Source organism: Bufo gargarizans, chromosome 4 (assembly GCF_014858855.1).
Source record: "Bufo gargarizans isolate SCDJY-AF-19 chromosome 4, ASM1485885v1, whole genome shotgun sequence".
In the NCBI taxonomy this organism is placed as follows: domain Eukaryota; kingdom Metazoa; phylum Chordata; class Amphibia; order Anura; family Bufonidae; genus Bufo; species Bufo gargarizans.
The window spans coordinates 191,002,102-191,028,529 of record NC_058083.1 but is presented as its reverse complement, the minus strand read 5'-3'; the positions used below and the strand labels follow the sequence as shown (position 1 = coordinate 191,028,529).

Below are 26,428 nucleotides of genomic sequence, written 5' to 3'. Positions count from 1 at the left end.
GTACTGCTCTACACCAGTCTTTGATAAATCTCCCTCAAAGTCAGAAGAGGATTCAGCAAGAAAATGTAAAAGCACTCTCTCTAATTTTTTCCATTTCTTTTAAATCCACTTCTGGCTTTGGGTCAAAAAGTGCATTAGAAACTACCACAAAAACCGTCTAAAAAAAAAAAAATGATGTATGTGATACTACCCTTGTGCAATATATTCAGCATTCAGATCCCTCCTTGGAAGAGAACTAAATTATCTGCTCACAAACCTATTTCCTGGAAACAAAATGGCTGTTCCTAGAGACAGCAGGTCAAAAGATTCAGTATTCTGCATCCCATATTACTTCCTCGCAGCCGACTGTACAAGCAGTTTCAGGCACATTACTTACAAGATGCACAGACTTGCGTAGGGTAGGTGGGAAAAAAACAAGGTTTTTGGAAGGTGAACAGAGCTTAGGAAGAAGACCTAAAACTACTGTTGGGACTGTAGTCCCATGTGAAAAAGGGTGCTAAAATGGTAACCTACTTTTATGACAGATGGTGAAGAATAACTCTAGGGATGCTGGGAGCTGTCTTTTTTTTCTGCGCCTCGGTCACTTTCAGAAATGATGTCTGCAAAATCAATCTTGGTACGATAGAGAACATGAGAAATAGGGCATCACCATAGTGACCAGGCAACGGAACAAGTTGAGGGGAAAATGCCTGCACTAGAACAACCAAACAAGTGAAGGGGGATGATATTGCTCAGTCAGAAAAGCAAGGAGTTACATGTACACGTCTACCATAAACATCTGCCGTATCCCGTGAGCAGTCCGGATGTGGAACCCGTGAAGCTCTAGTGACACCGGCTGGTGCTCAAGTCTTTGTACAAGAAATGGAGAAAAGTCAGACCGTATTAGGCTTAGACATGCAGCTGGAGGCATACGTACTGTAAAAATGTATGTAAACACCAGGACGTCTACACAGTTAGATCTGGTCACCAGTACAGTGATAAATTAGTAAGACCAGTATACGTCTGTTTTTTGACAGAGCAGATGTGAACACAAATCGACACATGCACCTGGAAAGCTCCTACCACATAAATCAAACATAGCCACAGGTCCCCACACTAACCCAATAGAGGCCTCCAGCAGGATGCTATGTGTCCGCTGTATAGGAAAAGATTGCAGATTACGCTTTCATACAAAGTGGGAAACTGCAAAGAAAAAAATAAAATAAAGGAACAAAAAGCATACAATTTGTTGTTCTTGTGGCCAATGACGCATATGTCAATCATTATACAATGGCATATGTAGCAGGTAAGCAGTGTAAAATAACCCCAATATGTAGAGCAGAACCTTACAGTCTGCACATTCTCCTGAAAAATTTATCCAGGTATCGTTAGGCCACCATACATAGGGATAACCAGAGGATTCCTAAACACAGTGCCATAAGGGCTCTCCATAAGTGTCTGCAACATGAGGCCACTTTGGGTTTTTTTCTAGGGCCATTTTAAGTTCCCAGTCTACCCCAGCTGGCATGCTGATGCAAAAAAAAAAAAAAAAGGCCATTTCAGGCCTTTTTATTTATTCATTTATTTGTGGTGGTCCATTTCAGCCCAATCCGCTGCCGATTTTATTTTATTACCTTCTACATGTGGCCAGGGACGGACATAGAAATCACTTTGCCCCATAGCAAGAATCTTCTCCATGTACTGATATATGAGGTTACTATGTGAGGTACATGAGGTAGTGGTGGTTGTAACTGTCTGCTGTAAGAGAAAGGGGTTGGACCTCCTCTTACCAATCCATTCTAGTCTCAATGGAGAGCTTATCGGGCAGTTTTTCTGCATGCAGTTGGGGGTTGAAGGACCTGTGATGAAGTCATCACAGGTCCTGGCAGATGCACCTTTCTAACCTGGGAACTACAACATTCTCTATGCAGTTCCTTTACTAGCTGTACAGGACCTGTGATGACATCATCACAGGTCCTTTAGCTTTCTCCGCTGATTATAGGAATTCTAGACTGGAGCTGGACAGTAGCCTGTATTAAAAGTAATTAGGGGTTTGCTTTGCTTCACTGCAGGCCCCCCCTTCCCATCTGGCTGCCATACATTAGAGGTACTCAACTGCACGTAGCCATACCTACTGTACAAAGAGCTAACCACAGCCACTGACAGTATAAAGTCAAGTACAATACTTGTTTCCTCTGTCTTTCTTTGCGTTTCCTTCTTCATTCTTTTCAGAATGTCGGCTTGGCAGTGCCACTGGACAAATCTGCTTTTTATGGGTGGCAGATTGATTCCTGCTATTGCACCAGCTGGCTAATATTCAACAGCAGTAGCTATATACAAAAGCAATTTTATTCCACTTGAGTTTTGTAAGGCTACTTTGACATCTGCAGCATTGAGCTCTAGCAACCTGATCTGGCAGAAAATGCCAGGAACTGACCAGAAACAAAACACCAGTGGTCAGCCACCCAAGCATCTGCGCTGGCTTGGCAGATGACTGAAGAGCTAAGCGATTATTTTTTCTTAACACAAACATTGACAAATTATTATTTATTTATTTTTAAAATCACCCCGATTAGGCCTGTGGTCTTGCAACAAAGGGACCTAAAGGTGCATCCCCACTACCCTATAAAAAGGCTCTCAGAAGCCTCTTTTGGTTAGTGTACTTCTTGGTAAGAGCTCGCTGACTGCTAGACATATCTCTACAACGTCCTGAAAGATATTATGTCCAGTTGACAGACCAAGAGGGCACATTGTTGGATTAATAGATAGCGGACAATTCATTGAAATGACAATCCTGCTTCTGACATAGCGGTTAGGAGGTGGTGGGAGCAGTGGTTACATGTCGACATGCTCACAAAGCGAACAGGCTCCAGGCGGCCGAGACAGACAGAGAGGATCTACTGACAAGCATGAGCACTTTCATCACACACCCGTCTCTGCCCGGACCACTTGCAGGCACTTAGCAGAAGGAAATTTGGTGTCACGGTACCCATTATGTTCCTTGCTGTTGACAGCCAGCCACCGTCACCCCCATTTCAGTGGTGTCGTGAACAAAAAACCTAGACTGCTACAGACTATTATCTTTAGCAAGGACTCCAGGTCCTGTTGGAGATCCAAAGATTGTTGGGTACAAAGTATGGAGGCCTCATGGTGAGCACTTCAATCCTGTCTTTGCTGTGGAGCAATACACTATTCCAACTGCAGGTGTCATGATCTAAGTAGCCATCACATACGTCAGTCGGTGACCCCTAGTAGTGATATGAGAGACATTAACAGCTCAGTGATATGTGCAGGACATCCTGCTCTCAATATGTTACCTCTCATGGCAGGGCTTCCAGATGGCATTTTTAAGCAGGATAATGCTCGCCTACACAGTGTTTCCTAGGAATGTTCAGTAAATAAAAAATTAAAAGGTTCCCAAATAAAAACTGACTGGATGTCATTGTAGTCAATGGAGTTTGGTCTTCTCCGTTTGTTTCAGTTATGTGCAAAAATCGGGCACTTCTTTTCGCTCTTCTGCTTTTCAAATAGAGCAGGGCGGAAATAACTATCAGTGATGTGAACTAACACTAACCTAATCATTTACAATAACCCTTAATAATAGAGAACAATTAATAATATTAATATAGAGTTCCCAAGACTTTCAAAAGGAAATGGAGACTTCTGAATTAAATATGAAGGCATGATCTCGACAGGAGAATACAGTCGATGACATTCAGATTTTAAGTCCTAAATTAAAATTGCAACTACAGATGGGGAACCGGTTTCCTACCTTTGTATCCTGTTCTTGCATTGACATCCTGCCCCTCCCAGACCACTGCCATTTAGCTCTTTACTTCATATTGGCTTGTAACGAACGTTACATCTGTCTCCTTGGACGTGCGCGCTATTGGAACACAATGCAGTAATGCAAATATAGATCACTTCCGATGCTAAAATAAAGAAGGCATCAGCCACCTAAGAACAGCTGTGGGTATGGTGTCTAGTCTCCTAAGGGTTCTTTCACATACGGCAGATTTTGTTGCAGAAAATTTCTGCAAGTGAAAATCAGTTCTATTCAGTCATCTGTGTGCATTGTATAGGGCAGGCCTGCAGGAATAGGCCTTATAGGGAAATTTCCCAGTCAGCAAATGTCCAGGGGGCCGCCCAAGCCCTTTTCATGCTGGGTACATAATGATCTGATGCTCTCAGCATCAATTAATGCTAGGAGAATCAGGTACTTATCCACCTGTCCAGTGATCACAGGTGCCCTCCTGAACTCCTCAGGACAGTGATACAGTTGAAAAGTGTACTGTTATTTGGTTCTGCTAGGGAGGTATTTTATTGGTCCCGCATTCTGTCAATTTAGACCTGCCTACTACAGTAGGCCAATTTTAGGCTTTTTTTTCCAGGGAGTTCCCAGTCTGTCTTTGGAGGCCTGGGCAATCACTATCTTTCCCACCCAACCCCTTTAAATGCCTCATACACAAGCATGCTAGCCTGAATATCACCTCTGATAACATGACTGCATTTGGCGACATAGACCCTGAATCACCTTATCATAGATAACATCACTTTTGAGCATCTGTATAGTTTAAGAGAGATCCTGCAAATGCCTGTAAGAATGCATTTTGTATGCTTATATTTCCTAGATGGCACAATAAGCTCAGTGGTTAGCACTGCCCAATGTTATGAAGCAATGGAGAAGTATCTTGGCTGATCCATCACATAAGTTGGGCTAATGATGCCTTTACTGTATTTCCCACATAAGGCGTACAAGACACGGTCCGGCAGAGGGATCTGTATGGGGATTACTACTAATTGCCGGGCCACACCTGTACATGCTATTTGAAACAAACAGTATGAAGGTGCAGCCCAGGTATGGCCTGGCAATTAGTGGTGATCTACATACAGATCTCACTGCCAGACTGCATCATGTATCATTACCTTGGATCAGGAAGGACATCCAAGTCTCATTTAGGCCTCATGCACATGACGTGTCTGTACTTTAAACTGCAAACGGCGGATCTGCAAAATACATATACACTCTGCATTTCTTTCTCACCCTCATCAATAGGGATGACCATTTGACCATTCTAGACAGCAGTGTGGACCAGAATAAAACGTGTTCTACAATTTGTGGAATGGCCACACAGATCCACAAAGAATCCTGATGTATGCATGCTCTGTAGAAATGAACGGGTCAAAAAATGCGGGAAGCACGCGGGTGAAGTACACTGCCTGCACACACAAAAAAAAAGTCCCCACCTGGATTTAACTAAGAAAATAGTTATGAGCCTCCTATTGGATAATTACTGCATGGGTGATTATCTTTCAGCTGTCAACAAGCTATTTAACCCCAACTGGTGCAATGAGTTGCTTCTCATTTCTTAAACAACCATGTCAAAAGACACATCTCGTGGTCGTGGAAAAGATGTTAGTCTGTTTGAGAAGGGTCAAATCATTGGCATGCATCAAGCAGAGAAAACATCTAAGGAGATTGCAGAAACTAATAAAATTGGGTTAAGAACTGTCCAACGCATTATTAAAAATTGGAAGGATAGTGGGGACCCATCGTATTCGAGGAAGAAATGTGGCGGGGAAAAAAAATCCTGAATGATCGTGATTGGCGATCACTTAAACGTTTGGTGAAATCAAATCGAAGAACAACAGTAGAACTCAGGGCTATGTTTAATAGTGAAAGTAAGAGCATTTCCACATGCACAATGTGAAGGGAACTCAAGGGATTGGGATTGAACAGCTGTTAGCCGTAAGAAAACCACTAATCAGTGAGGCAAACCAGAAAAAAAAGCCAGATTTACCCTGTTCCAGAGTGATGGGTGCATCAGGGTAAGAAGAGAGGCAGGTGAAGTGATGCACCCATCATGCCTAGTGCCTACGGTACAAGCCTGTGGGGGCAGTGCTATGATCTGGGGTTGCTGCAGTTGGCCAGGTCTAGGTTCAGCAACAGTATGTGCTCCAAGAATAAGGTCAGCTGACTACCTGAACATACTGAATGACCGGGTTGTTCCATCAATGGAATTTTTCTTCCCTGATGGCACGGGCATAATCCAAGATGACAATGCCAGGATTAATCAGGCTAAAATTGTGTAAGAGTGGTTCAGGGAGCATGAGACATCATTTTCACACATAGATTGGCCACCACAGTGTCCAGATGTTAACCCCATTGAGAATCTTTGGGATGTACTGGAGAAGGCTTTGCGCAGCGGTCAGACTATACCATCATCAATGCAAAATCTTGGGGAAAATTCATGCAACAATGGATGGATCTTGTGACATTGGAGAAGCTTATCGAAGCAATGCCACAGCGAATGCGTGCCGTAATCAAAGCTAAAGGCGGTCCAACTAAATATTAGAGTGTGTGACTTTTTTTTGGACAGGCAGTGTATATGGTTGTATGCATGAAGCCTAATGCATTGTATTTATATCAATCATAACTAATATTGGGATGCCTGTCTCTTTATTCACAGAACTAGATTTTGGGAGATGTTAGATTAGGACAGTCTAAAATAAATGTATAGCAAGCTAAAGAGGACCTTTCATAAGGTCCAAACATTATAAACTAAGTATCAGGATATGTAGGGCATAGTGCAGGGATCTAACTGCACTTTCTATTTTTTCTGGGCCCCGCTTTGTTCGCCTGCTGTGGCCCCCGTTGTACTCTCCCGCCTGGTATGCTAATTTTAGCATTGGAGCAGTGAGGAGGAGACTGAGTCTTTCTCCGTGGGCGTCTCCTTCTCCCTGGCTGTAGCGCTGTCAAATCGCAGCAGAGAGCTTCACAGGGGGGGGGGGGGGGGGAAGCACCTTCTCCCTGGCTGTGACGCTCTCTGCTGCGATTTGACAGTGCTACAGCAAGGGAGAAGGAGACGCCCACGGAGAAAGACTCAGTCTCCTCCTCACTGCTCCAATGCTAAAATTAGCATACCAGGCGGGAGAGTACAGCGGGGGCCACAGCAGGCGAACAAAGCGGGGCCCAGAAAAAATAGAAAGTGCAGTTAGATCCCTGCACTATGCCCTACATATCCTGATACTTAGTTTATAATGTCTGGACCCATGAAAGGTCCTCTTTAAAGGGATTATCCCATGATTAATGTAAAAAATGAAAATCAGATATCATATAGTACATGACAACCTATTTCTAACAAAGCTAGAACAGCCCTGTACCTCACATGGATCCAGAAATCTCCCCATTCATTGCTCTGGTAGATTTATATCAAGCTGACAGCTCAAGAGGAGTGTCTCTTCTGCTGCAGCTCAGGGGGCGTGTCCTATCTCAGGCTCTCCCTATCACAGCTCAGGAGGCAGTTGAAGGATAAAACTGAGCATGTGCGGCCTTCTCAGTGAGCAGGTCAAAGAAATAAAATTTTTAAAAAAAAACAGCAGGTGGCGCTATACAGATACATTTTATTGAATAACTCAGTGGCTATGCTAAATTTTTTTATTACGCGCAATTACAAAAGTATTCAGAGCCAAGTGCTGGTTTGAAAACTGTAGAATATTTTTCGTAGGACATGCCCTTTAACTTCTTGCCAAAATTAAAAGCTGTTGTCTTCTTCCTGGTGGTTTTGCTCACCAAGTTACATACAGAACACTCAGAAACCAAAAGTAGTCTTTGCATTGAGCTTGTAATTTATTCTAGTAGACTAGACCACAGTGCTGGATGTTTTCTTACTAAACCAGTTGTAGCTGTAAAAGACTGAAGCACTATTTGTAAAAGGTCAGCTTACACAATTTAAAGGGGTTGACCGCTTTCCTATAAATATATTGCATTAAGCCTCATTCACACGTCAGTGTGTTGGTCAGTGATTTCCATCAGTGATTGTGAGCCAAAACCAGGATTGGAGCCTCCACAGACATAAGGTATAAAGGAAAGATCTTCTGTGTTTAGAGCCGCACCTGGTTTTGGCTCAAAATCACTGATGAAAACACTGACGTGTGAATGAGGCATAAGATATACGTTGTAGCAGTGTAAATACCTGTATATTTCCTACTTGATGAACATTGTTCTATCACCATCGTACATCCACGTGACCTCATCTGACCAACCCTTCCGTGACTGTATGCGCTATCCCGTCCCTTTGTCTCTATTGCATATACTCTGAATCCAAGGACAAGAAAAACTTACCATGTCTACCCCATCCACTGTGCATTCAATGCGATATATCTATGCATGTGCAGTATTAGATTTGCTCTAAGTGACTTACTCCTACTACACATGCACCAATATATCATCCTCATTGTACAATGGATGGAGAAACAGTGGCGTGGGTACACTTCTATTGCACATGACCAGGACGAGAACACACATACAGTCATGGAAGGATCTGTCGGGTGACCCCCCCCCCCCCCCCCCTCCTCACTAGGTTGGGACGTCACTTGGATGTGTTGTGGCGCATTCCCAGAGGAAATCTGATTGTTTACGTTCGGGGAAGCAAGTAAAGTACTCGGAACTGAGCCAGAATTTCTGCAAAATACATTTAATGCAATGTATTTATAGGAAAGTGGCCAACCCCTTTAAAATTAAATACAGATGGTCTTGTATGGGAAGGTTTCAGTCTGACACATTTGATCCTAGAACCTCATCCTACTGCTTCTAGAAGAGCACAATATTTGATATCTGCGACAAGCTGCACATGTCTGTCTCTAAAAAAAATGTGTGGGGCTGAGGTGCGACCCAGTCATGCCAACTTCACCGTTAGGATGGGTTCAGACTTTTAGCCCTCCACTGACTTTCCATGTTTGAACACCTGAACTGCGTTGTCTGTTTGACCTGCTCTACGTTCATTTCCTAATTTTTTGCCACACAGCTTAAAGAAGCCTAAAAAGAAGAAGAAGGAGAAAAGGGGAGAAAGAGACAAAGAGAGAGAAAGCGAGAAACACAGATAGAGGAAGTGAGGAACACAGACAGAGGGGGAGAGGGGGAGAGCTTCTATCATGCTATTCTGTTCAGCAAAGTCCAAAACAAACAGAAAGCAGGTCAAACAGAGTCCAAAGGGGAGTCTGTCTCACTGAAGAGAACGTACCCGTTCTGCTTTTGGCTCTTCAAACGTGTACCCCTAAAGAAAGCCCAGCAGGGGGGCTAAACGTGTGAACCTAGACCAGTGATGGCTAACCTTGGCACTCCAGCTGTGGTGAAACTACCACCCCCAGCATGCTCCATTTATCTCTATAGAGTTCTGGGAGCAGCCAAGCAAGGGGGCATCTTGGGAGTTGTAGTTTTACCACAGCTGCAGTGCCAAGGTTAGCCATTACTGACCTAGACTAACATTGAAACAGCAACAAATACTTCAAAACATCTGGATCAACAGATTAAAGGGGTTGTCCCACTTTGCTTTTTTAATCTTACCAGCAGTAGATGTCCTGATAACTTCCTGGTTCTCAGGCAGTTGAGTGAAGGCCACGCCTCCTCATGACTCACCCTGCGTGCTCGTTCATGTGTATGAGGTCATCCACATGGAGCCGTATGTGAGGTCCCGCCCCCCCCCCCCAGTATAATAAACATTGAGTGCGGCCCCCCCCCCCCCAGTATAATATACATTTAGTGCGCCCCCCCCCCCCCAGTATAATATACATTCAGTGCGGCCGCCCCCCCCCCAGTATAATATACATTCAGTGCGGCCACCCCCCCCCCAGTATAATATACATTCAGTGCGGCCACCCCCCCCCCAGTATAATATACATTCAGTGCGGCCACCCCCCCCCCCCCAGTATAATATACATTCAGTGCGGCCACCCCCCCCAGTATAATATACATTCAGTGCGGCCACCCCCCCCCCAGTATAATATACATTCAGTGCGGACCCCCCCAGTATAATATACATTGGTGGCGCAGTGGGAAGTGCCAATGAGGGTTAAAAAAATAAATAAAAAATTAACTCACCTCCTCCAATTGTTCGCGCAGCTGCCGGTCTCCTGTTCTATCTTTAGGACCTGTGAAAGGACCTTTGGTGACATCACTGTGGTCATCACATGGTACATCATATGATCCATCACCATGGTAATGGACCATGTGATTAGCTCAGTGACGTCACCAAAGGTCCTTTCACAGGTCCTAAAGATAGAACAGGAGACCGGCAGCTGCGCGAACAATTGGAGGAGGTGAGTTAATTTTTTATTTATTTTTTTAACCCTCATTGGCACTTCCCACTGCGCCACCAATGTATATTATACTGGGGGGGTCCGCACTGAATGTATATTATACTGGGGGGGGGGGTGGCCGCACTGAATGTATATTATACTGGGGGGGGTGGCCGCACTGAATGTATATTATACTGGGGGGGGGGGGGGGTGGCCGCACTGAATGTATATTATACTGGGGGGGGGGGGGGTGGCCGCACTGAATGTATATTATACTGGGGGGGGGGGGCGCACTGCGCCACCAATGTTAATACAAATGCAGGAGGTGGGTGCCGGAGTGAAATAGCCGGCACCCGACCTCTATGATAGGGGGCTGCGATCAGCGGCAGTTAACCCCTAAGGTCCCGCTCCCTGTCATAGAGGTCGGGTGCCGGCTATTTGATTCCGGCACCCGCCTGCTGTATTTGCGCATGCGCGGGCGTGCGCGTACTTGTAGGAATGGAGAGGCGGCCCGAGTACTTGTTCAGCCGTTGTGCGCAGGCGCGGCACAGCGATGCGGCCGGACGAAAGAGGCCGTATCCATGGGATACAGAAAACAACAAAGGAATCGCTTTACATGATTTTTTGAATGAAAGGTAGCTTTTGGATAATAACATGGATAGGAAGATATGTTGTGTGGGGGTAAATAGATTAGATAAAACCTATTTTATGAAGTGGGACAACCCCTTTAATACAACCAATTTACTGAGCAATGGGGCCATCTTGTGGCAAGGTTAACGAGCTGCAGGTATACAACTAAAAGTCTGGTTCTGCTTGATCCTACAAGAAAGTACTATTACCCCATTTGTAAAGAAGGCCGCGCACAATACATACAGGGAAATAATGTTTTACACCAAAATGTAGCACAATTCTTATTCTTTACTTCACAATCCATACAAAGGGGCAGCTTCATTTATGCTGTCTGACAGGAAGACACTGCAGTCTCTGACCTGTTTGGGCCCTAATAACCAAGTGATTTTTTTATTTTTTCTCTTTTTAGCGTCGCCTTCCAAGGGCTACAACTAGGGCTGCACGATATGGGAATTTTGTGCGATTGCGATTAGGGCCCTAAAAATTGCGATAACGGTATGCGATGCGATATTTTAAGGGAATTGTGCTAGAGGTCTATTTGCTTGAATTTTCAAGGCAAAAAAAATCACACGCAAATGACTGATAATGCTGAAATGTAGTTATGCTCAACACAAGAACCGAAATGCACAGTGTTTTTCAAAATAAAACATTTTTTAGGCTACTTTGACACTAGCAGCAGGGCAGATCCGACAGGCTGTTCACCCTGTCGGATCCGTCCTGCAGCTATTTCGCCGTGCCTTCCCCTTTGACTATAATGGGGACGGGAGACGGAGCTCCGGCGAAGCACATCAGAGCGCAATGAGAGGCCGCCGGACTACAAAGTCGGACATGCAGTACTTTTGGTCCGGCGGCCTCTCGCCGTGCACTGCCATGCTGCACCGGAGCGGCAGTCCAGCGGCACGGCGAAATAGCGGCAGGTCGGATCCGACAGGGTGAACAGCCTGTCGGATCCATCCTGCCGCTAGTGAGAAAAGTAGCCTTACTAAAGTAAATAACATATTTGCATTACTGCAAAAGTACAAAATACAAAACTTGCCATTTTCTTAATAGCACTGCACAGAACAGATAAATAAAACAGAATAGATACAAGAACATGTGTTTATTAAAATAAGATTTTCCGAACACTGAACAAACAGGAACTTTTTAAAGAACACCATAGTCAGCAGCAACAATATGAGGTTATATAATGTATTTTTCGCCCTATAAGACGTACCGGCCCATAAGACGCACCTAGGTTTTTGAGGAGGAAAATAAGAAAGAAAATTTTTTTTTTAACCACGAGGTGTGCTTTTGAACTAATGGTGGTCTGTGGATGACACTATTACGGGGGATCTGTGGATGGCACTGTTATGGGGGGGGGGGGGAATCTGTGGATGGCACTGTTATGGGGGGGGGGGGGGAATCTGTGGATGCCACTGTTATGGAGGGGGGGAATCTGTGGATGCCACTGTCATGGAGGGGGGGAATCTGTGGATGCCACTGTCATGGAGGGGGGGAATCTGTGGATGCCACTGTCATGGAGGGGGGGAATCTGTGGATGCCACTGTTATGGAGGGGGGGAATCTGTGGATGCCACTGTTATGGAGGGGGGGAATCTGTGGATGCCACTGTTATGGAGGGGGGGAATCTGTGGATGCCACTGTTACGGAGGGGGGGAATCTGTGGATGCCACTGTTACGGAGGGGGGGAATCTGTGGATGCCACTGTTACGGAGGGGGGGAATCTGTGGATGCCACTGTTACGGAGGGGGGGAATCTGTGGATGCCACTGTTACGGAGGGGGGGAATCTGTGGATGCCACTGTTACGGAGGGGGGGAATCTGTGGATGCCACTGTTACGGAGGGGGGGAATCTGTGGATGCCACTGTTACGGAGGGGGGGAATCTGTGGATGCCACTGTTACGGAGGGGGGGAATCTGTGGATGCCACTGTTACGGAGGGGGGGATCTGTGGATGCCACTGTTACGGAGGGGGGGGATCTGTGGATGCCACTGTTACGGAGGGGATCTGTGGATGCCACTGTTACGGAGGGGATCTGTGGATGCCACTGTTACGGAGGGGATCTGTGGATGCCACTGTTACGGAGGGGATCTGTGGATGCCACTGTTACGGAGGGGATCTGTGGATGCCACTGTTACGGAGGGGATCTGTGGATGCCACTGTTACGGAGGGGATCTGTGGATGCCACTGTTACGGAGGGGATCTGTGGATGCCACTGTTACGGAGGGGATCTGTGGATGCCACTGTTACGGAGGGGATCTGTGGATGCCACTGTTACGGAGGGGATCTGTGGATGCCACTGTTACGGAGGGGATCTGTGGATGCCACTGTTACGGAGGGGATCTGTGGATGCCACTGTTACGGAGGGGATCTGTGGATGCCACTGTTACGGAGGGGATCTGTGGATGCCACTGTTACGGAGGGGATCTGTGGATGCCACTGTTACGGAGGGGATCTGTGGATGCCACTGTTACGGAGGGGATCTGTGGATGCCACTGTTACGGAGGGGATCTGTGGATGCCACTGTTACGGAGGGGATCTGTGGATGCCACTGTTACGGAGGGGATCTGTGGATGCCACTGTTACGGAGGGGATCTGTGGATGCCACTGTTACGGAGGGGATCTGTGGATGCCACTGTTACGGAGGGGATCTGTGGATGCCACTGTTACGGAGGGGATCTGTGGATGCCACTGTTACGGAGGGAATCTCTGGATGCCACTGTTACGGAGGGAATCTCTGGATGCCACTGTTACGGAGGGAATCTCTGGATGCCACTGTTATGGGAATCTCTGGATGCCACTGTTATGAGGATGTGTGGATGACACATATATAGCATCTTGTTGTAGGTAATCGCAGCATTTTTGGGTCGGCCAAATCGCCATATCGCGATCGTCGATTATCGCGATACGATTGCTTTGGCGATATATCTATAGCCTAGCTACAACTACCGTATTTTTCGCCCTATAAGACGCACCTAAGTTTTAGAGGGTGAAAATATTTTGACTTCCCTGCATAACGGAAATGGGACGGATCCGTTAAGAAGGCCACAGACTTCTATTATGACAAAATAACTAACGGAATGCCTCTAAAGACATTCCGTTATGCATTCAGTCATAAAATTGCGTTATGGTCCGTGGTAACAGAATCCATAAAGCAATTCTGCTTTTACCACCAAATGAAGCATGAGCAAATTTCAAAATATGAACTTCGCTCATCTCTAGTCACTTTATTAGGGGGGGGGGGGGTCACTTTATTAGGAGTGGGGTCATTAGGGGTACCTTATGGATCACTTTCTGGCAGGGACCAGCATGCAGGGCACAGCTCTCACAGCAGTCATAGTACAGGTAGCCAGGAGCAGGCACGTGTGAAGACAGAGGCGGAGCAGGAATGTGTGACAGGGAAGTCTGCTCCGCCCCTCGTCTGCCTGCTCCCACACTCACATCAACTGTCCTCCCCCACCATACCATCGCAGCTTCGGGCCGGCCAGTCCCTACCACCCAGCACTTGCCGGGCTGGCCCCTATTACAGAATACTTGCAGAGGCGACTAGCCCCTGCATGTAACCACATGTAGCTGCGCCGGAAAAATACGGTATATCTATGTAGTCGTATGAGAGCTTGTTTTTTTGCGGGACAAGTTGTTGTTTTTAATGGTGCCATTTTGGGGTACACATAACTTACTGATTAACTTTTATGAAATCTTTCTGGGAGGAGGACAGGAAATAACAGCAACAATGGCACAGAGTTTTTGCGTTATAAACTTTGCAGCACTTCTTTTCATTAGTACAGTTATAACGAGACCAAATACTTAGTAACTATTTATTTATTTTTTAAAGACCCATAACTTGAAAAATTTTCTTTCTATGAGCCTCATTGGCATGGTTTTGAGGCTCATACCACTTCTGGATCGCTTTTTCACGTTTTTTAGATGGCGAATAAGCAAAAAGCAGCAATTCTAGCATTTTTTTGTTTAACAGCATTCACCATGCAGGAATTATTGAAGGACGGCCCTCAGGTCATTGAGGTTCTGGGGTACAGAGTAGGCCTGCACAATATATCGCCAAAGCAATCGCAATTAATCGCCATATCGCAATTGCCAATTGGCCGACCCAAAAATGCTGCAATTATATTACCATATTTTTCGCTTTATAAGACAAACTTTGGGGGGAAAATGGTAGTGCGCCTTATAAAGCGATGGTTGACTTTTTACGTGGTTGACACGGATGTATCGCCGGCCGCTATGCTGCACAGCGCGGCCGGCGATACATCAGTTACAGTATGGGGAGGGAGGAGGGGCTGGAGGCAAGTCGTTATTTTAATGAACAAATGTTCTTTTATTTATTCTATTTTATTTATCTGTTCTGTGCAGTGCTATTAAGAAAATGGCAAGTTTTGTATTTTGTACTTTTGCAGTAATGCAAATATGTTATTTAATTTAGTAAAAGATGTTTTATTTAGAAAAACACTGTGCATTTCAGTTCTTGAGTTGAGCATAACTACATTTCAGTATTATCAGTAATTTGTGTGTGCTTTTGCTTTGAAAAGCCAAGCAAATAGACCTCTAGCACAATTCCCTTAAAATATCGCATCGCATACCGTTATCGCAATTTTTAGGGCCCTAATCGCAATCGCACAAAATTCCCATATTGTGCAGCCCTAGTACAGAGTTATGAGACCCTACATGGTGACTCAGCTGATCCCATAGGTTTTTTAATGGGACTCAGGTCTGGAGAAAGTGCAGGCCACTCTATTTGAGGTAACCAGTCTCCAGCAGCCGTTCCCTAATGATGCAACCTTGATGAGCTGGGGCATTGTCATACATAAAGATGAAATTAGCCTGTGCTGTTCATGCAGAGGCACAATGACTGGATTAATGAGGTTATTCAAGTAGCATGGACTTGTCACTGTGCCAGTCACAAAGTGTAGGGCAGTTCTGTATTTACTAGACACACCTGCCCACACCACCACCACCACCACCAAAGGCTTGTTTGGTCACAACATTTCTGATCAGCGTGAATCAATTTTCACCAGTAAATAGCCCTGAGGCCTTCGAAGCAACTTTGGTATTGGTTTTGTGGAATGGCCTACAGCGCTGCAGTCATATTAACTTTGATGTCAACAAAATGTCTTCCTTTCAATATTTCCTTTATCTTTGGGAACAAAAAAAGTGAATGGGGAAGGTGTTCCAATGCAGTTATTGTTTACTAGCTACTAACTCCCTCACAGACAGTATAGTGTGAGCAGGCAAGTGTCATGGTGCAAGAGCCCTGAGCTGTCCCAAAAAATTCAGGTCATTTCCATCTTTCCGTGCTTTTCCACGCAGCTTTTTCAGCACTTCCAAATAGTACACTTGGTTGACTGCCTGTCCAGTCGGTACAAATTCATAGTGAACAATCCCTCTAATATCTAAGAAAGTTACCAACATTGTTTTGACTTTCGATTTGAACTGGTGGAACTGTTGTGGTCGGGGACAAATCGGCAGTCTTCCACAGTGCACTTTGTTACTTAGTTTCAGGGTCGTATCGATAGATCCATGTTTCATCCCCTGTGAGGACACATCCCAAAACATCATCTTGCATCTGGCAATTTTCGATTCTCCTTTGCTTTATTCATTGGTGAGCATCTTGGGGACCATTTTTGCACAGATTTTCAGCTACAATTTTCCTCTGTTTCTCTGTAAATGTTCACCTGCTCTGTTCTTGTGAATTTGACTAACTTCTGCTCAACAGTTGTGCTTGTACTTGGCCGTCCCGATCTCTCGTCGTCAGTGACACTTTCTCTGCCCTTAGAAATGTTTTATCCTCTTGTAAACTGCTAATTTCTTTATAGCATCCTACCCATAAACTTGCAGTAACATCTCCCCAACTTCTCTTCCAGTATGGCCAAGTTTAACCCCTTAGGGACCCATGACGTATCGGTACGGCATGTTTCCCGAATCCTTAAGGACCCATGACGTACCGGTACGTCATGGCTTTAATTCGTGATTCCGGCGCCGCGGGGGTTAATCGGAACGGGATGCCGGCTGAAATCATTCAGCCGGCATCCCGTAACAACGCAGGGGGGGGTCATTTGACCCCCCGTATAGACGATCGCAGAAAACCGCAGGTCCATTCAGACCTGCGGTTTTCTGCGTTTCCGGTCCATTCGGGTGTGCTGTGACCCGATGAACCGGAAAAAGACTGCGATCGGTGGCGTAATTTTACACCACCAATCGCAGTCCGAGGATTTGAGGAGGCGGTGCTGGCCCTTGTGCTGAACACTGCTGTCCAGGGTGCTGATTGGTGCAGGGGAGAGAGGCGCGAGATTCAAACTTCCTGCGCTCCTCTCTCCCCTCCTCTTCCTGTCCAGCACCCTGACCGTGCAGCATCGTCCAGCACCAGCTCCTGTGTCCCCCTAATCGGCATCCATCACCCTCCTGCACCCATCGCCACTCAGGTAGGTTAGGGTCAGTGAGGGAGAGGCACCATTAGGAAGGGAAAGAAGGGAAAAGTTAGTTAGGAAAAAAAATAAAAAAAAAATAAGAACTTTTACTCAAAACTTTTTTGATCCATCTATCAGACCCCAGAGCCCCCCCTGCCACTTGCCCCCCCCTACCAGCCCCCCACCACCACCAGCCCCTCCCCCTACCCAGCCCTCCCCCAGCCACCAGCCCCCCCCCCTCACCACTAGCCCCCTCCCCCTCACCACTAGCCCCTTACCACCACTTTTTTTTTATTTTTCTGCGTTCGCTGACTGGTCGGCACTTTAGCGTCCGTCCACTGTTAGCGCATCGCCCGCCCCACCGCTGATCAGCGTTGTACCGCTGATCAGCAACTTGAACTTTTTTTTTTTTTTTCCTAACACTTGCCCCTTTATTTTCCTTTTTTTAGTACGCGAACACCCGTTGCCCCCACACACACGCACATATAATAAAGGTTTCCACACACGCACACCTACACGCACCACACACACCCATGGCCCGCCGGGTGTTCTCGGCCGAGGAGGCATACTGCCCAGATTGCCTCCGACTCCGAGAGCCCCAGTGAGGATGAGGATGACCCCACGTTCCTTTTGTCATCTGCATCCTCCTCATCATCATCGGATGACGATGAGCCACCAAGGCGGCGGAGACGCCGCCAGGCGGAGCCAGGGGCCACACATGCTAGGGATCCTGTGGCCCACCCTAGTACGAGCCGCCCTGGGGTTCGTACTGGTTTCCCGGCCCACCAAATAAGTTCACCGGAGCCCCCTGCCGATGAACTTAGCTGGTGTCCCCCAGTGGACTTTGAGCCTGAGATTCCGGATTTCGCTGGCAATCCTGGAATCCAGATTCCCACAGTGGGGTTTACTGAAATAGACTTTTTTAGTTTTTTTTTCAGTAACCCACTGGTGAATTTGATGGTGGAGCAGACGAATCTGTACGCCCAACAGTTCGTCGCTCAAAACCCAGGCTCATTTTTGGCTAGACCCGGTGGCTGGACGCCGGTCAGTGCAGCCGAAATGAGGACATTTTGGGGCCTCGTGCTGCATATGGGTCTAGTCCAAAAACCCAGTGTCAGGCAATACTGGAGTGGGGACGTCCTATACCAGACCCCACTGTACAGTATGGTCATGACACGTCCCCGGTTTGAGGCCATCCGGAAATGTCTGCATTATTCCGATAATGCAGCATGTCCACCCCGAGGTGATCCTGCCTATGACCGGCTGTATAAGATACGGCCGGTCATCGATCACTTTGGGGCCACATTTCAGCAGGCCTACGTACCTGGAAGGGAGGTCGCGGTTGATGAGTCTCTCGTTGCGTTCAAGGGGAGACTCAGTTTCCGCCAATACATTCCCACAAAGCGGGCGAGGTATGGCGTGAAGCTATACAAAATTTGTGAGAGTACCTCAGGGTACACTTACAAATTTCGTGTGTACGAGGGGCGAGATTCCCGTATTCAACCCCCAGAATGTCCCCCCACTCTGGGTGTTAGCGGGAAACTCGTGTGGGACCTTATGCACCCACTGCTGGATAAGGGTTACCACTTGTACGTGGATAACTTTTATACCAGCATTCCCTTGTTCAGGTCCCTTGCCGCCAGATCCACGTTCGCTTGTGGGACCGTGCGGAAAAATCAGCGCGGCCTCCCTGCCCACCCCCTCCAGGTACCTATCCCCAGGGGTGAGACCCGTGCACTTACCAGTGGAAACCTGTTGCTGGTCAGGTATAAGGACAAGAGGGATGTCCTTATGCTGTCCACAATCCACGGTAACAGCACCACCCCAGTCTCTGTGCGAGGTACCACGGCAACGGTCCTCAAGCCCGATTGTATCGTCGACTACAATCGGTATATGGGAGGAGTTGATCTCTCTGATCAAGTCCTCACGCCATATAATGCCATGCGCAAAACCCGGGCATGGTACAAAAAAGTTACGGTCTACATGGTGCAGGTTGCCATGTACAACTCTTTTGTACTATCCCGAAGCGCTGGCAGCACAGGGACATTCCTCCAATTCTATGAGGCAGTCCTCAAAGACCTGATCTTTTCGGACCGGGAAAGAGCAGGCCGGAGTACCTCGGGAACTGGAGGCGCCCGGATCGTCCCTGGCCAACACTTTCCAGGTGTGGTCCCCCATACTGGAAAGAAGGGACGAACCCAAAAAAGATGCAGAGTGTGTCACAAGAGGGGGATACGGAAGGACACCACCACTCAATGTGACACTTGCCCCGATCATCCGGGCCTCTGCGTTATCGATTGCTTCAGGGAGTATCACACTTCCATGGAGTACTAAATTTTTATAATCCCCAACAGTCCACTAGAGAACATAAAACACTATGGCTCTTAGACTTTGGAGACACAGAAACAATTTTTTTTCCCCAAAAAAATATTAGTTTTAGAGCAGGCATCCTCAAACTGCGGCCCTCCAGATGTTGTAAAACTATAACTCCCAGCATGCCCAGACAACCTACAGCCATCAGCAGGGCATGGTGGGAATTGTAGTTTTACAACATCTGGAGGGCCGCAGTTTTTAGGATGCCTGCTTAGTGTCTCCAAAGTCTGAGAGCCATACATATTGGGCATCGTCGCGTGCGTAAAAGTCGTCGCTATAAAAATAACATTTGACCAAACGCCTCGAATGAACGGTGTTAAAAATATAAAACAAAAACGGTGCCAAAACACCCATTTTTGGGCAAAATTTCAATTTGAATCCCTTTTGCCGGTAATAAAGCAAGGGTTAACAGCCAAACAAAACTCAATATTTATGGCCCTGATTCTGTAGTTTGCAGAAACACCCCATATGTGGTCGTAAATGGCTATATAGCCGCACGGCAGGGCATAGAAGGAAGGGAACTCCATACGGTTTCTGGAAGGCAGATTTTGATGGACAGTTTTTTTTTTGACACCATGTCCCATTAGAAGCCCCCCTGATGTAGCCTAGACTAGAAACTCCAAAAAAGTGACCCCATCTAAGAAACTACACCCCTCAAGGTATTCAAAAGTTACTTTACAAACTATGTTAACCCTTTAGCTGTTCCACAAAACTAAATAGCGAATGTAGAAACATTTTTAGAATTTAATTTTTTTGTTACATTGCCTCAAAAAAGAGTAATATAGAGCAACCAAAAATCATATTTACCCCTAAAATAGTCCCAAAACAACAACCACCTTATCCTGTAGTTTCCTAGATGGGGTCACTTTTATGGAGTTTCTACTCTAGGGGTGCATCAGGGGGCTTGAAAGGGTACATGGTGTAAATAAACCAGTCCAGCAAAATCTGCCTTCCAAAAACCATATGACGTTCCCCTCCTTCTATGTCCTGCCGTTTGGCCAAACAGTAGTTTACGACCACATATGGGGTGTTTCTGCAAACTACAGAATCAGGGCAACCCATTTTGAGTTTTGTTTGGCAGTTAACCCTTGTTTTACTCCTGGAAAAAATTGATTATATTGGAAAATTTTCCAAAAAATAGAAATTTCTAAATTGTTTCTCCATCTGCCATTAACTCTTGTGGAACACCTAAAGGGTTAACAAAGTTTGTAAACCCAGTTTTGAATACCTTGAGGGGTGTACTTTCTTAGATGGAGTCACTTTTTTGAAATTTCTATTCTAGGGGTGCAACAGGGGGCTTCAAATGGGACATGGTATAAACAAAACCAGTCCTGCAAAATCTGCCTTCCAAAACCCATATGGTGTTCCCCTCCTTCTATGTCCTCCCGTTTGGCCAAACAGTAGTTTACGACCACATATGGGGTGTTTCTGCAAACTACAGAATCAGGGCAACCCATTTTGAGTTTTGTTTGGCAGTTAACCCTTGTTTTACTCCTGGAAAAAATTGATTATATTGGAAAATTTTCCCAAAAATAGAAATTTCTAAATTGTTTCTCCACCTGCCATTAACTCTTGTGGAAGACCTAAAGGGTTAATAAAGTTTGAAAAAACAGTTTTGAATACCTTGAGGGGTGTAGTTTCTAGAATGGGGTCATTTTTGGGAGGTTTATATTATCTAAGCCTCACAATATGACTGCAAACCTGAACTGGTCCATAAAAAGTGGGATTTTGAAGATTTCTGAAAAATTTCAAAATTTGCTTCTAAACTTCTAAGCCTTGTAACATCCCCAAAAAATAAAATATCATTCCCAAAATGCTACACACATGAAGTAGACATATGGGGAATGTAAAGCCATCACAATTTTTGGGGGTATTACTATGTATTACAGAAGTAGAGAAACTGAAACTTGCTAATTTTTCAAAAAAATTGGTAAAAATTTTATTTTTTTGTGCAAAAAAATTAACTTTTTTGACCCAATTATAGCAGTGTCATGAAGTACAATATGTGACGAAAAAACAATCTCAGAACGGCCTGGGTAAGTCAAAGCGTTTTAAAGTTATGAGCACTTAAAGGGACACTGGTCAGATTTGCAAAAAATGGCCAAGTCCTTAAGGTGAAATAGGGCTGAGTCCTTAAGGGGTTAACAAGAAATGATGTCACCATGCATTGCTCTAAATCAAGCTCAGACATTATTGTGACGGGATTCAGAAACACGCACAGACATTACTAGTTGTCAATCAAAATGAGATTGCTGTGGATCTACAAGAACACTGCTGTAAAACACTACGATAAGGTTATGGAACCATACTGGAGTTTATGTATAGTGCTGCCCCCAGGGTGGACTGGGAACGTAAAGTGGCCCTGGAAAAAAAATAGCAGCGGCACCATGTTGTAGGCGGTCCCAAACTGACAGAAGGCCTGGAGAGACGCTATATTATAGCACATTATACCATCCCAGCTGAACCAAATATCATAATGCTGCCCCAGCGGCACAAAATACCTCCCAAAAACTGGCGCCTCGTTCTATCCTGCTACTCCAGTTGTCTCAGGATGGCAATACAGCTGACTTCAGCAGTCAGGAGGGGAGTGTCTGGTCATTACTTAGGCCGGGTTCACATCACTATTTCATTATCCGTTCTTCTGATATGTCAGAAGAACAAACAAAACAACAATGAAACGGATGCTGTAAAATAAAATAAAAAAAATGATCCTGACCATCCGTTTTGCCCATTTTGCATCCGTCTTAGCCATTTCCTTCTGAGATCCATCTAAAAATCGGATCTCAGAAGGAAATGCCTAAAATGGATGCTAAAAGGGCAAAACGGATGCTAAGGATATTTTTTACAGGAATTGTTTTTTTGTTCTTCTGGCAGATCAGAGGAACGGAAAATGAAGTGATGTGCAATGCGGCCGGTGGTCGTGAGGAGAGCTCAGCCCATCAGGAAGTTTCCCTGTGGGGTGTATGGCCAGCTCGCCCCTGGCTGCCCCCTCAAACTTGCGATGAGGAGTTTGCGAACTTTGCGGTCAGACCTTGTATATCTCCGATCGGATATTGATGACCAATCCTGACGGCAGCTATTCAATTCTGAGCTACCTGTAAAATGCCTCCTGTGGGATAAATATGTCCTGTTAAGAGTTTCCATCTCAGATTCTGTCAAAAATACAAAAAGACTTTTATTTTGTACCAGTAAAATGATGGCCACCGTTACAGAAACCGAGCGTCCTCATTATAGTAAATGGCGACTCTCGGGAGAGTTGGGACAGTTGTGTGACAGATGGGTCACTGCCATCATCTTTGCGTTTCTGTTGCTATGAAGGAACAGAAAACGGAAATGCGGAGGCAGGTGTGAACAGACCCTAATAGAATCTTATTACGGTTTATTTCGCTCAGCATCCGCATCCTGGCACCCACCTTATACTTAAAGCTGGCGCCCTGCAGCAGGTCCCGGAGCATAGTCTTGCCGATCTCTTTGCTGGACTCGTCAGCTACAAAGTGCAGGCTCAGCACCTCCGTACTCTCGAACTTGCCGTACTTGACCAGGGAGCGGAGCGCCACCTGGAACTTGCTCCTGAGCCCTGGAGCCCTGTCCACCTTGGTGAACATCATCAGGACATGGTAGTCCTGCACCCCCCGGCTCTCCAGGTTCTTGCTCTTCCCTTCACCCAGCTTCAGTTCTGAGGAAGAAGGAGGCAACAGCTCCATGTCTGGGATTGCGCTGTGTTCCTTCATCCTCCGAGTGGTGCTGGAGAAATTCTCCTTCCCAGAACCCAAGTAATAGAAGGCAAACACTGCCAGGGCGGCGAGCAGCAGCAGTACAGCCTGGTAGGACCTCATAGTAACGATCCTGTAGGTCAGCGGCGGCTCACTCATCACAGCGGACACAGGGCTCCTCATACATAGCGCCACAACACCACAGTGCAACAGGGGGCAGCCATGCTGGACTCACGGCAAGATCACGTGATAGAGGACGCTAACGACCAATCAGCGCACAGCCCGCCTCTTCCCGGCTACATCTGCCTGATTCCATTGGCTGGTCTGTGAAGCGGCGCTGACAGCGCCTTGCTGAGGTAGAGACGGGCTCTTCGCGCTCCTTCCTCAGGAATGGAACCGACGAATCCCATGTCTTCTGCACCGCGGTTCTCCCAGTCTGAGGAGGACGTGACGCTGGTTATGGCCTGTGTCATAGGACATTGTAGTGAGAGTTATATGCTCCGGACAGGAATTCAGCACAGTTTTCTTCAGCTTTCACACCAAGTCTTGTCCCTAGTGTATTTCTTATTCAGCAGCTTTGCACAGGATGTCACTACTCAGCCCCAGAGGAACAAGTAGATTATTAGGTATCCTGTCATCAGATTTAACCCCTCTAACCTAAACATATGCTCATGTCTAAACTAATAAGAAGAATCCTAAGCTGGCCCTATTAAACCTCACTGTGGCTCTATTTGCCCAAAAAACTGGTTTTTATAACCTGTCAATCACTTACTTGTGATGTCCAAGGGGAGGTTCGTTAATACAGGGTGCCCAGCCGCAGCCCTTGCCGTCTGGTGCCCAGCGTCGCCTTCCCTGTCTCAGGCACTGTTAATGGGGGATCTGTGGATGGCACTGTTATGGGGTGGAGGATCTGTGGATGGCACTGTTATGGGGGATCTATGGATGGCACTGTTATGGGGTGGATGATCTGTGGATGGCACTGTTATGGGGGATCTGTGGATGGCATCCACAGATCCCCCATCCTATAACAGTGCCATCCACAGACCCCCATCCTATAACAGTGCCATCCACAGACCCCCCACCCCATAACAGTGCCATCCACAGACCCCCATCCTATAACAGTGCCATCCACAGACCCCCCACCCCATAACAGTGCCATCCACAGACCTCCCCCCATAACAGTGCCATCCACAGACCTCCCCCACCCCATAACAGTGCCATCCACAGACCTCCCCCCATAACAGTGCCATCCACAGACCCCCCCCCCCCCCATAAGTGTGATCCACAGACCCCCCATTGCCGCTCCAGTAGAGTTATAAAATGTGTAATTAAATTAATAATGATTCATGCTGCCCCCTCTGTAGTATAACATTCAATATAATGTACTCACAGGGCTACTGTTATCGTAATGCAGACGAGCGGCAGCGTCACTGACTGACGTCAACGTGCCTGTGCCGCCTACTTTATGAATGAAGCAGGCGGCGCATGCACATGACGTCAGTCAGTGCCGCTGCCGCTCGTCTGCCCGGCCGGCCTGCATTACGATAACAGTAGCCCTGTGAGTACAATATATTGAATGTTATACTACAGAGGGGGCAGCATGAATCATTATTAATTTAATTACACGTTTTATAACTGTACTGGAGCGGCGGGGCCGGAGCACAGTGAACGCACCGGCCCCCCAGCTCCTCCTCCCAGTCCCTCCCCACTAATACATCGCGTTCCGGTGCGTTCTGCCAGAAAAAAAGCCCTGCACGTATCATAGCCCCCTGTTAGAGATCAGGGGCTGCCAGGCAGCAGGGGGCAGACCCCGTCTCCCTACCAGTTTTAATTTCATTGGTGGCCAGTGCGGGCCCCCCTCCCTCCCTCTACTGTATTAATTTCATTGGTGGCCAGTGCGGCCCCCCTCCCTCTATTGTATTAATTTCATTTGTTAGGCCCCCCTCCCTCCCTCTATTGTATTGGGCGCCGCACAAATGAAATTAATACAATAGAGGGGGAGCCGCACTGGCCACCAATGACATTAAAACTGGGGAGTGAGGGGGGTCTGCTGCCTGGCAGCCCCTGATCTCTTACAGGGGCTATGATACGCACAATTAACCCCTCAGGTGCGGCACCTGAGGGCTTAATTGTGCGGATCACAGCCCCCTGTAAGAGATCGGGTGCTGCCAGGCAGCAGGGGGCAGTCATGTACACACTTCTTAGTATATTCTAACTTGAAGCGTCCCCATCACCATGGGAACGCCTCTGTGTTAGAATATACTCTCGGATATGAGTTTTCACGATGTAACTCAAATTCGATGGTATATTCTAACATAGAGGCGTTCCCATGGTGATGGGGACGCTTCAAGTTAAAATATACCATCGGATTGGAGAAAACTCCTATCTGATGGTATAATAGAGACTCCTGACTTTACATTGAAAGTCAATGTGGGACGGATCCGTTTGCAATTGCACCATATTGTGTCAACGTCAAACGGATCCGTCCCCATTGACTTGCATTGTAAGTCAGGACGGATCCGTTTGGCTCCGCACGGCCAGGCGGACACCAAAACGACTTTTTACTTCATGTCCGTGGATACTCCAAAAATCAAGGAAGACCCACGGAAGGAAAAACAGATCACAGAACTACGGAACCCGTTTTTGCGGATCGCAAAAAAAAAAACGGTTGTGTGCATGAGGCCTCTTTCTGTTCTTTATGCGCTACCAAACAACTGGAGCAATCTTCACCAAATCTGGCACACAGGTACATCAGGTATCCAGGAAGGTTTTATACTGGGTCACAGCTCTCTAGGACGTACCGTTCCTGAGATATTTCCAAAGTATGACCTGCATTAGCTAATAGAAGCCTGCAAGTCTTTCTCTTCATACCCCAACTGCCATACACACGGTCACATGTCCCTTATCAGCTCGCAGGCCCTTAATCTCCACATACACACAGTTTTACTCCCAAGTTTCCATAACAACCCAGCCATTTTTCTTCACTGCTGTAGGTCAGCTTTAGGCTAGGGCTACACGACGACAATAGTCACATAACACATAGGGCACAACTACACTGCTACATGCATCCATCTTGGATGAATTGTTTGCTACTGTCGTGTCACAGTCGCAGCATGTGGCAGTGTGACACCATAGCCTATCATTATAAAAATTGTTGCACGACAATGGTACGACAAAATGTTGCGCGACACATGTCATATAGCCCTAGCCTTAAAGGGGCAAGGTGCTGTGGAGGTCA

The 26,428-nt window shown here is 46.5% G+C and overlaps 1 protein-coding gene across 3 annotated transcripts in view; it reads right to left on the bottom strand.

Moving 5' to 3' along the window:
• XXYLT1 (xyloside xylosyltransferase 1) overlaps positions 1-23,425 on the bottom strand; it is a 268,169-nt gene extending 244,744 nt beyond the window's left edge. For 2 of the 3 annotated variants that reach the window (XM_044289028.1, XM_044289027.1), the window contains exon 1: positions 22,891-23,425. In XM_044289028.1, coding sequence (XP_044144963.1) covers positions 22,891-23,373 — 483 coding nt within the window. In that variant the 5' untranslated portion in view covers positions 23,374-23,425. Of the gene's footprint in view, positions 1-3,751; positions 3,848-22,890 lie in introns of those variants that run through there. The other variant, XM_044289029.1, reaches the window with a different exon arrangement.
• Positions 23,426-26,428: the final 3,003 nt, after the last annotated feature.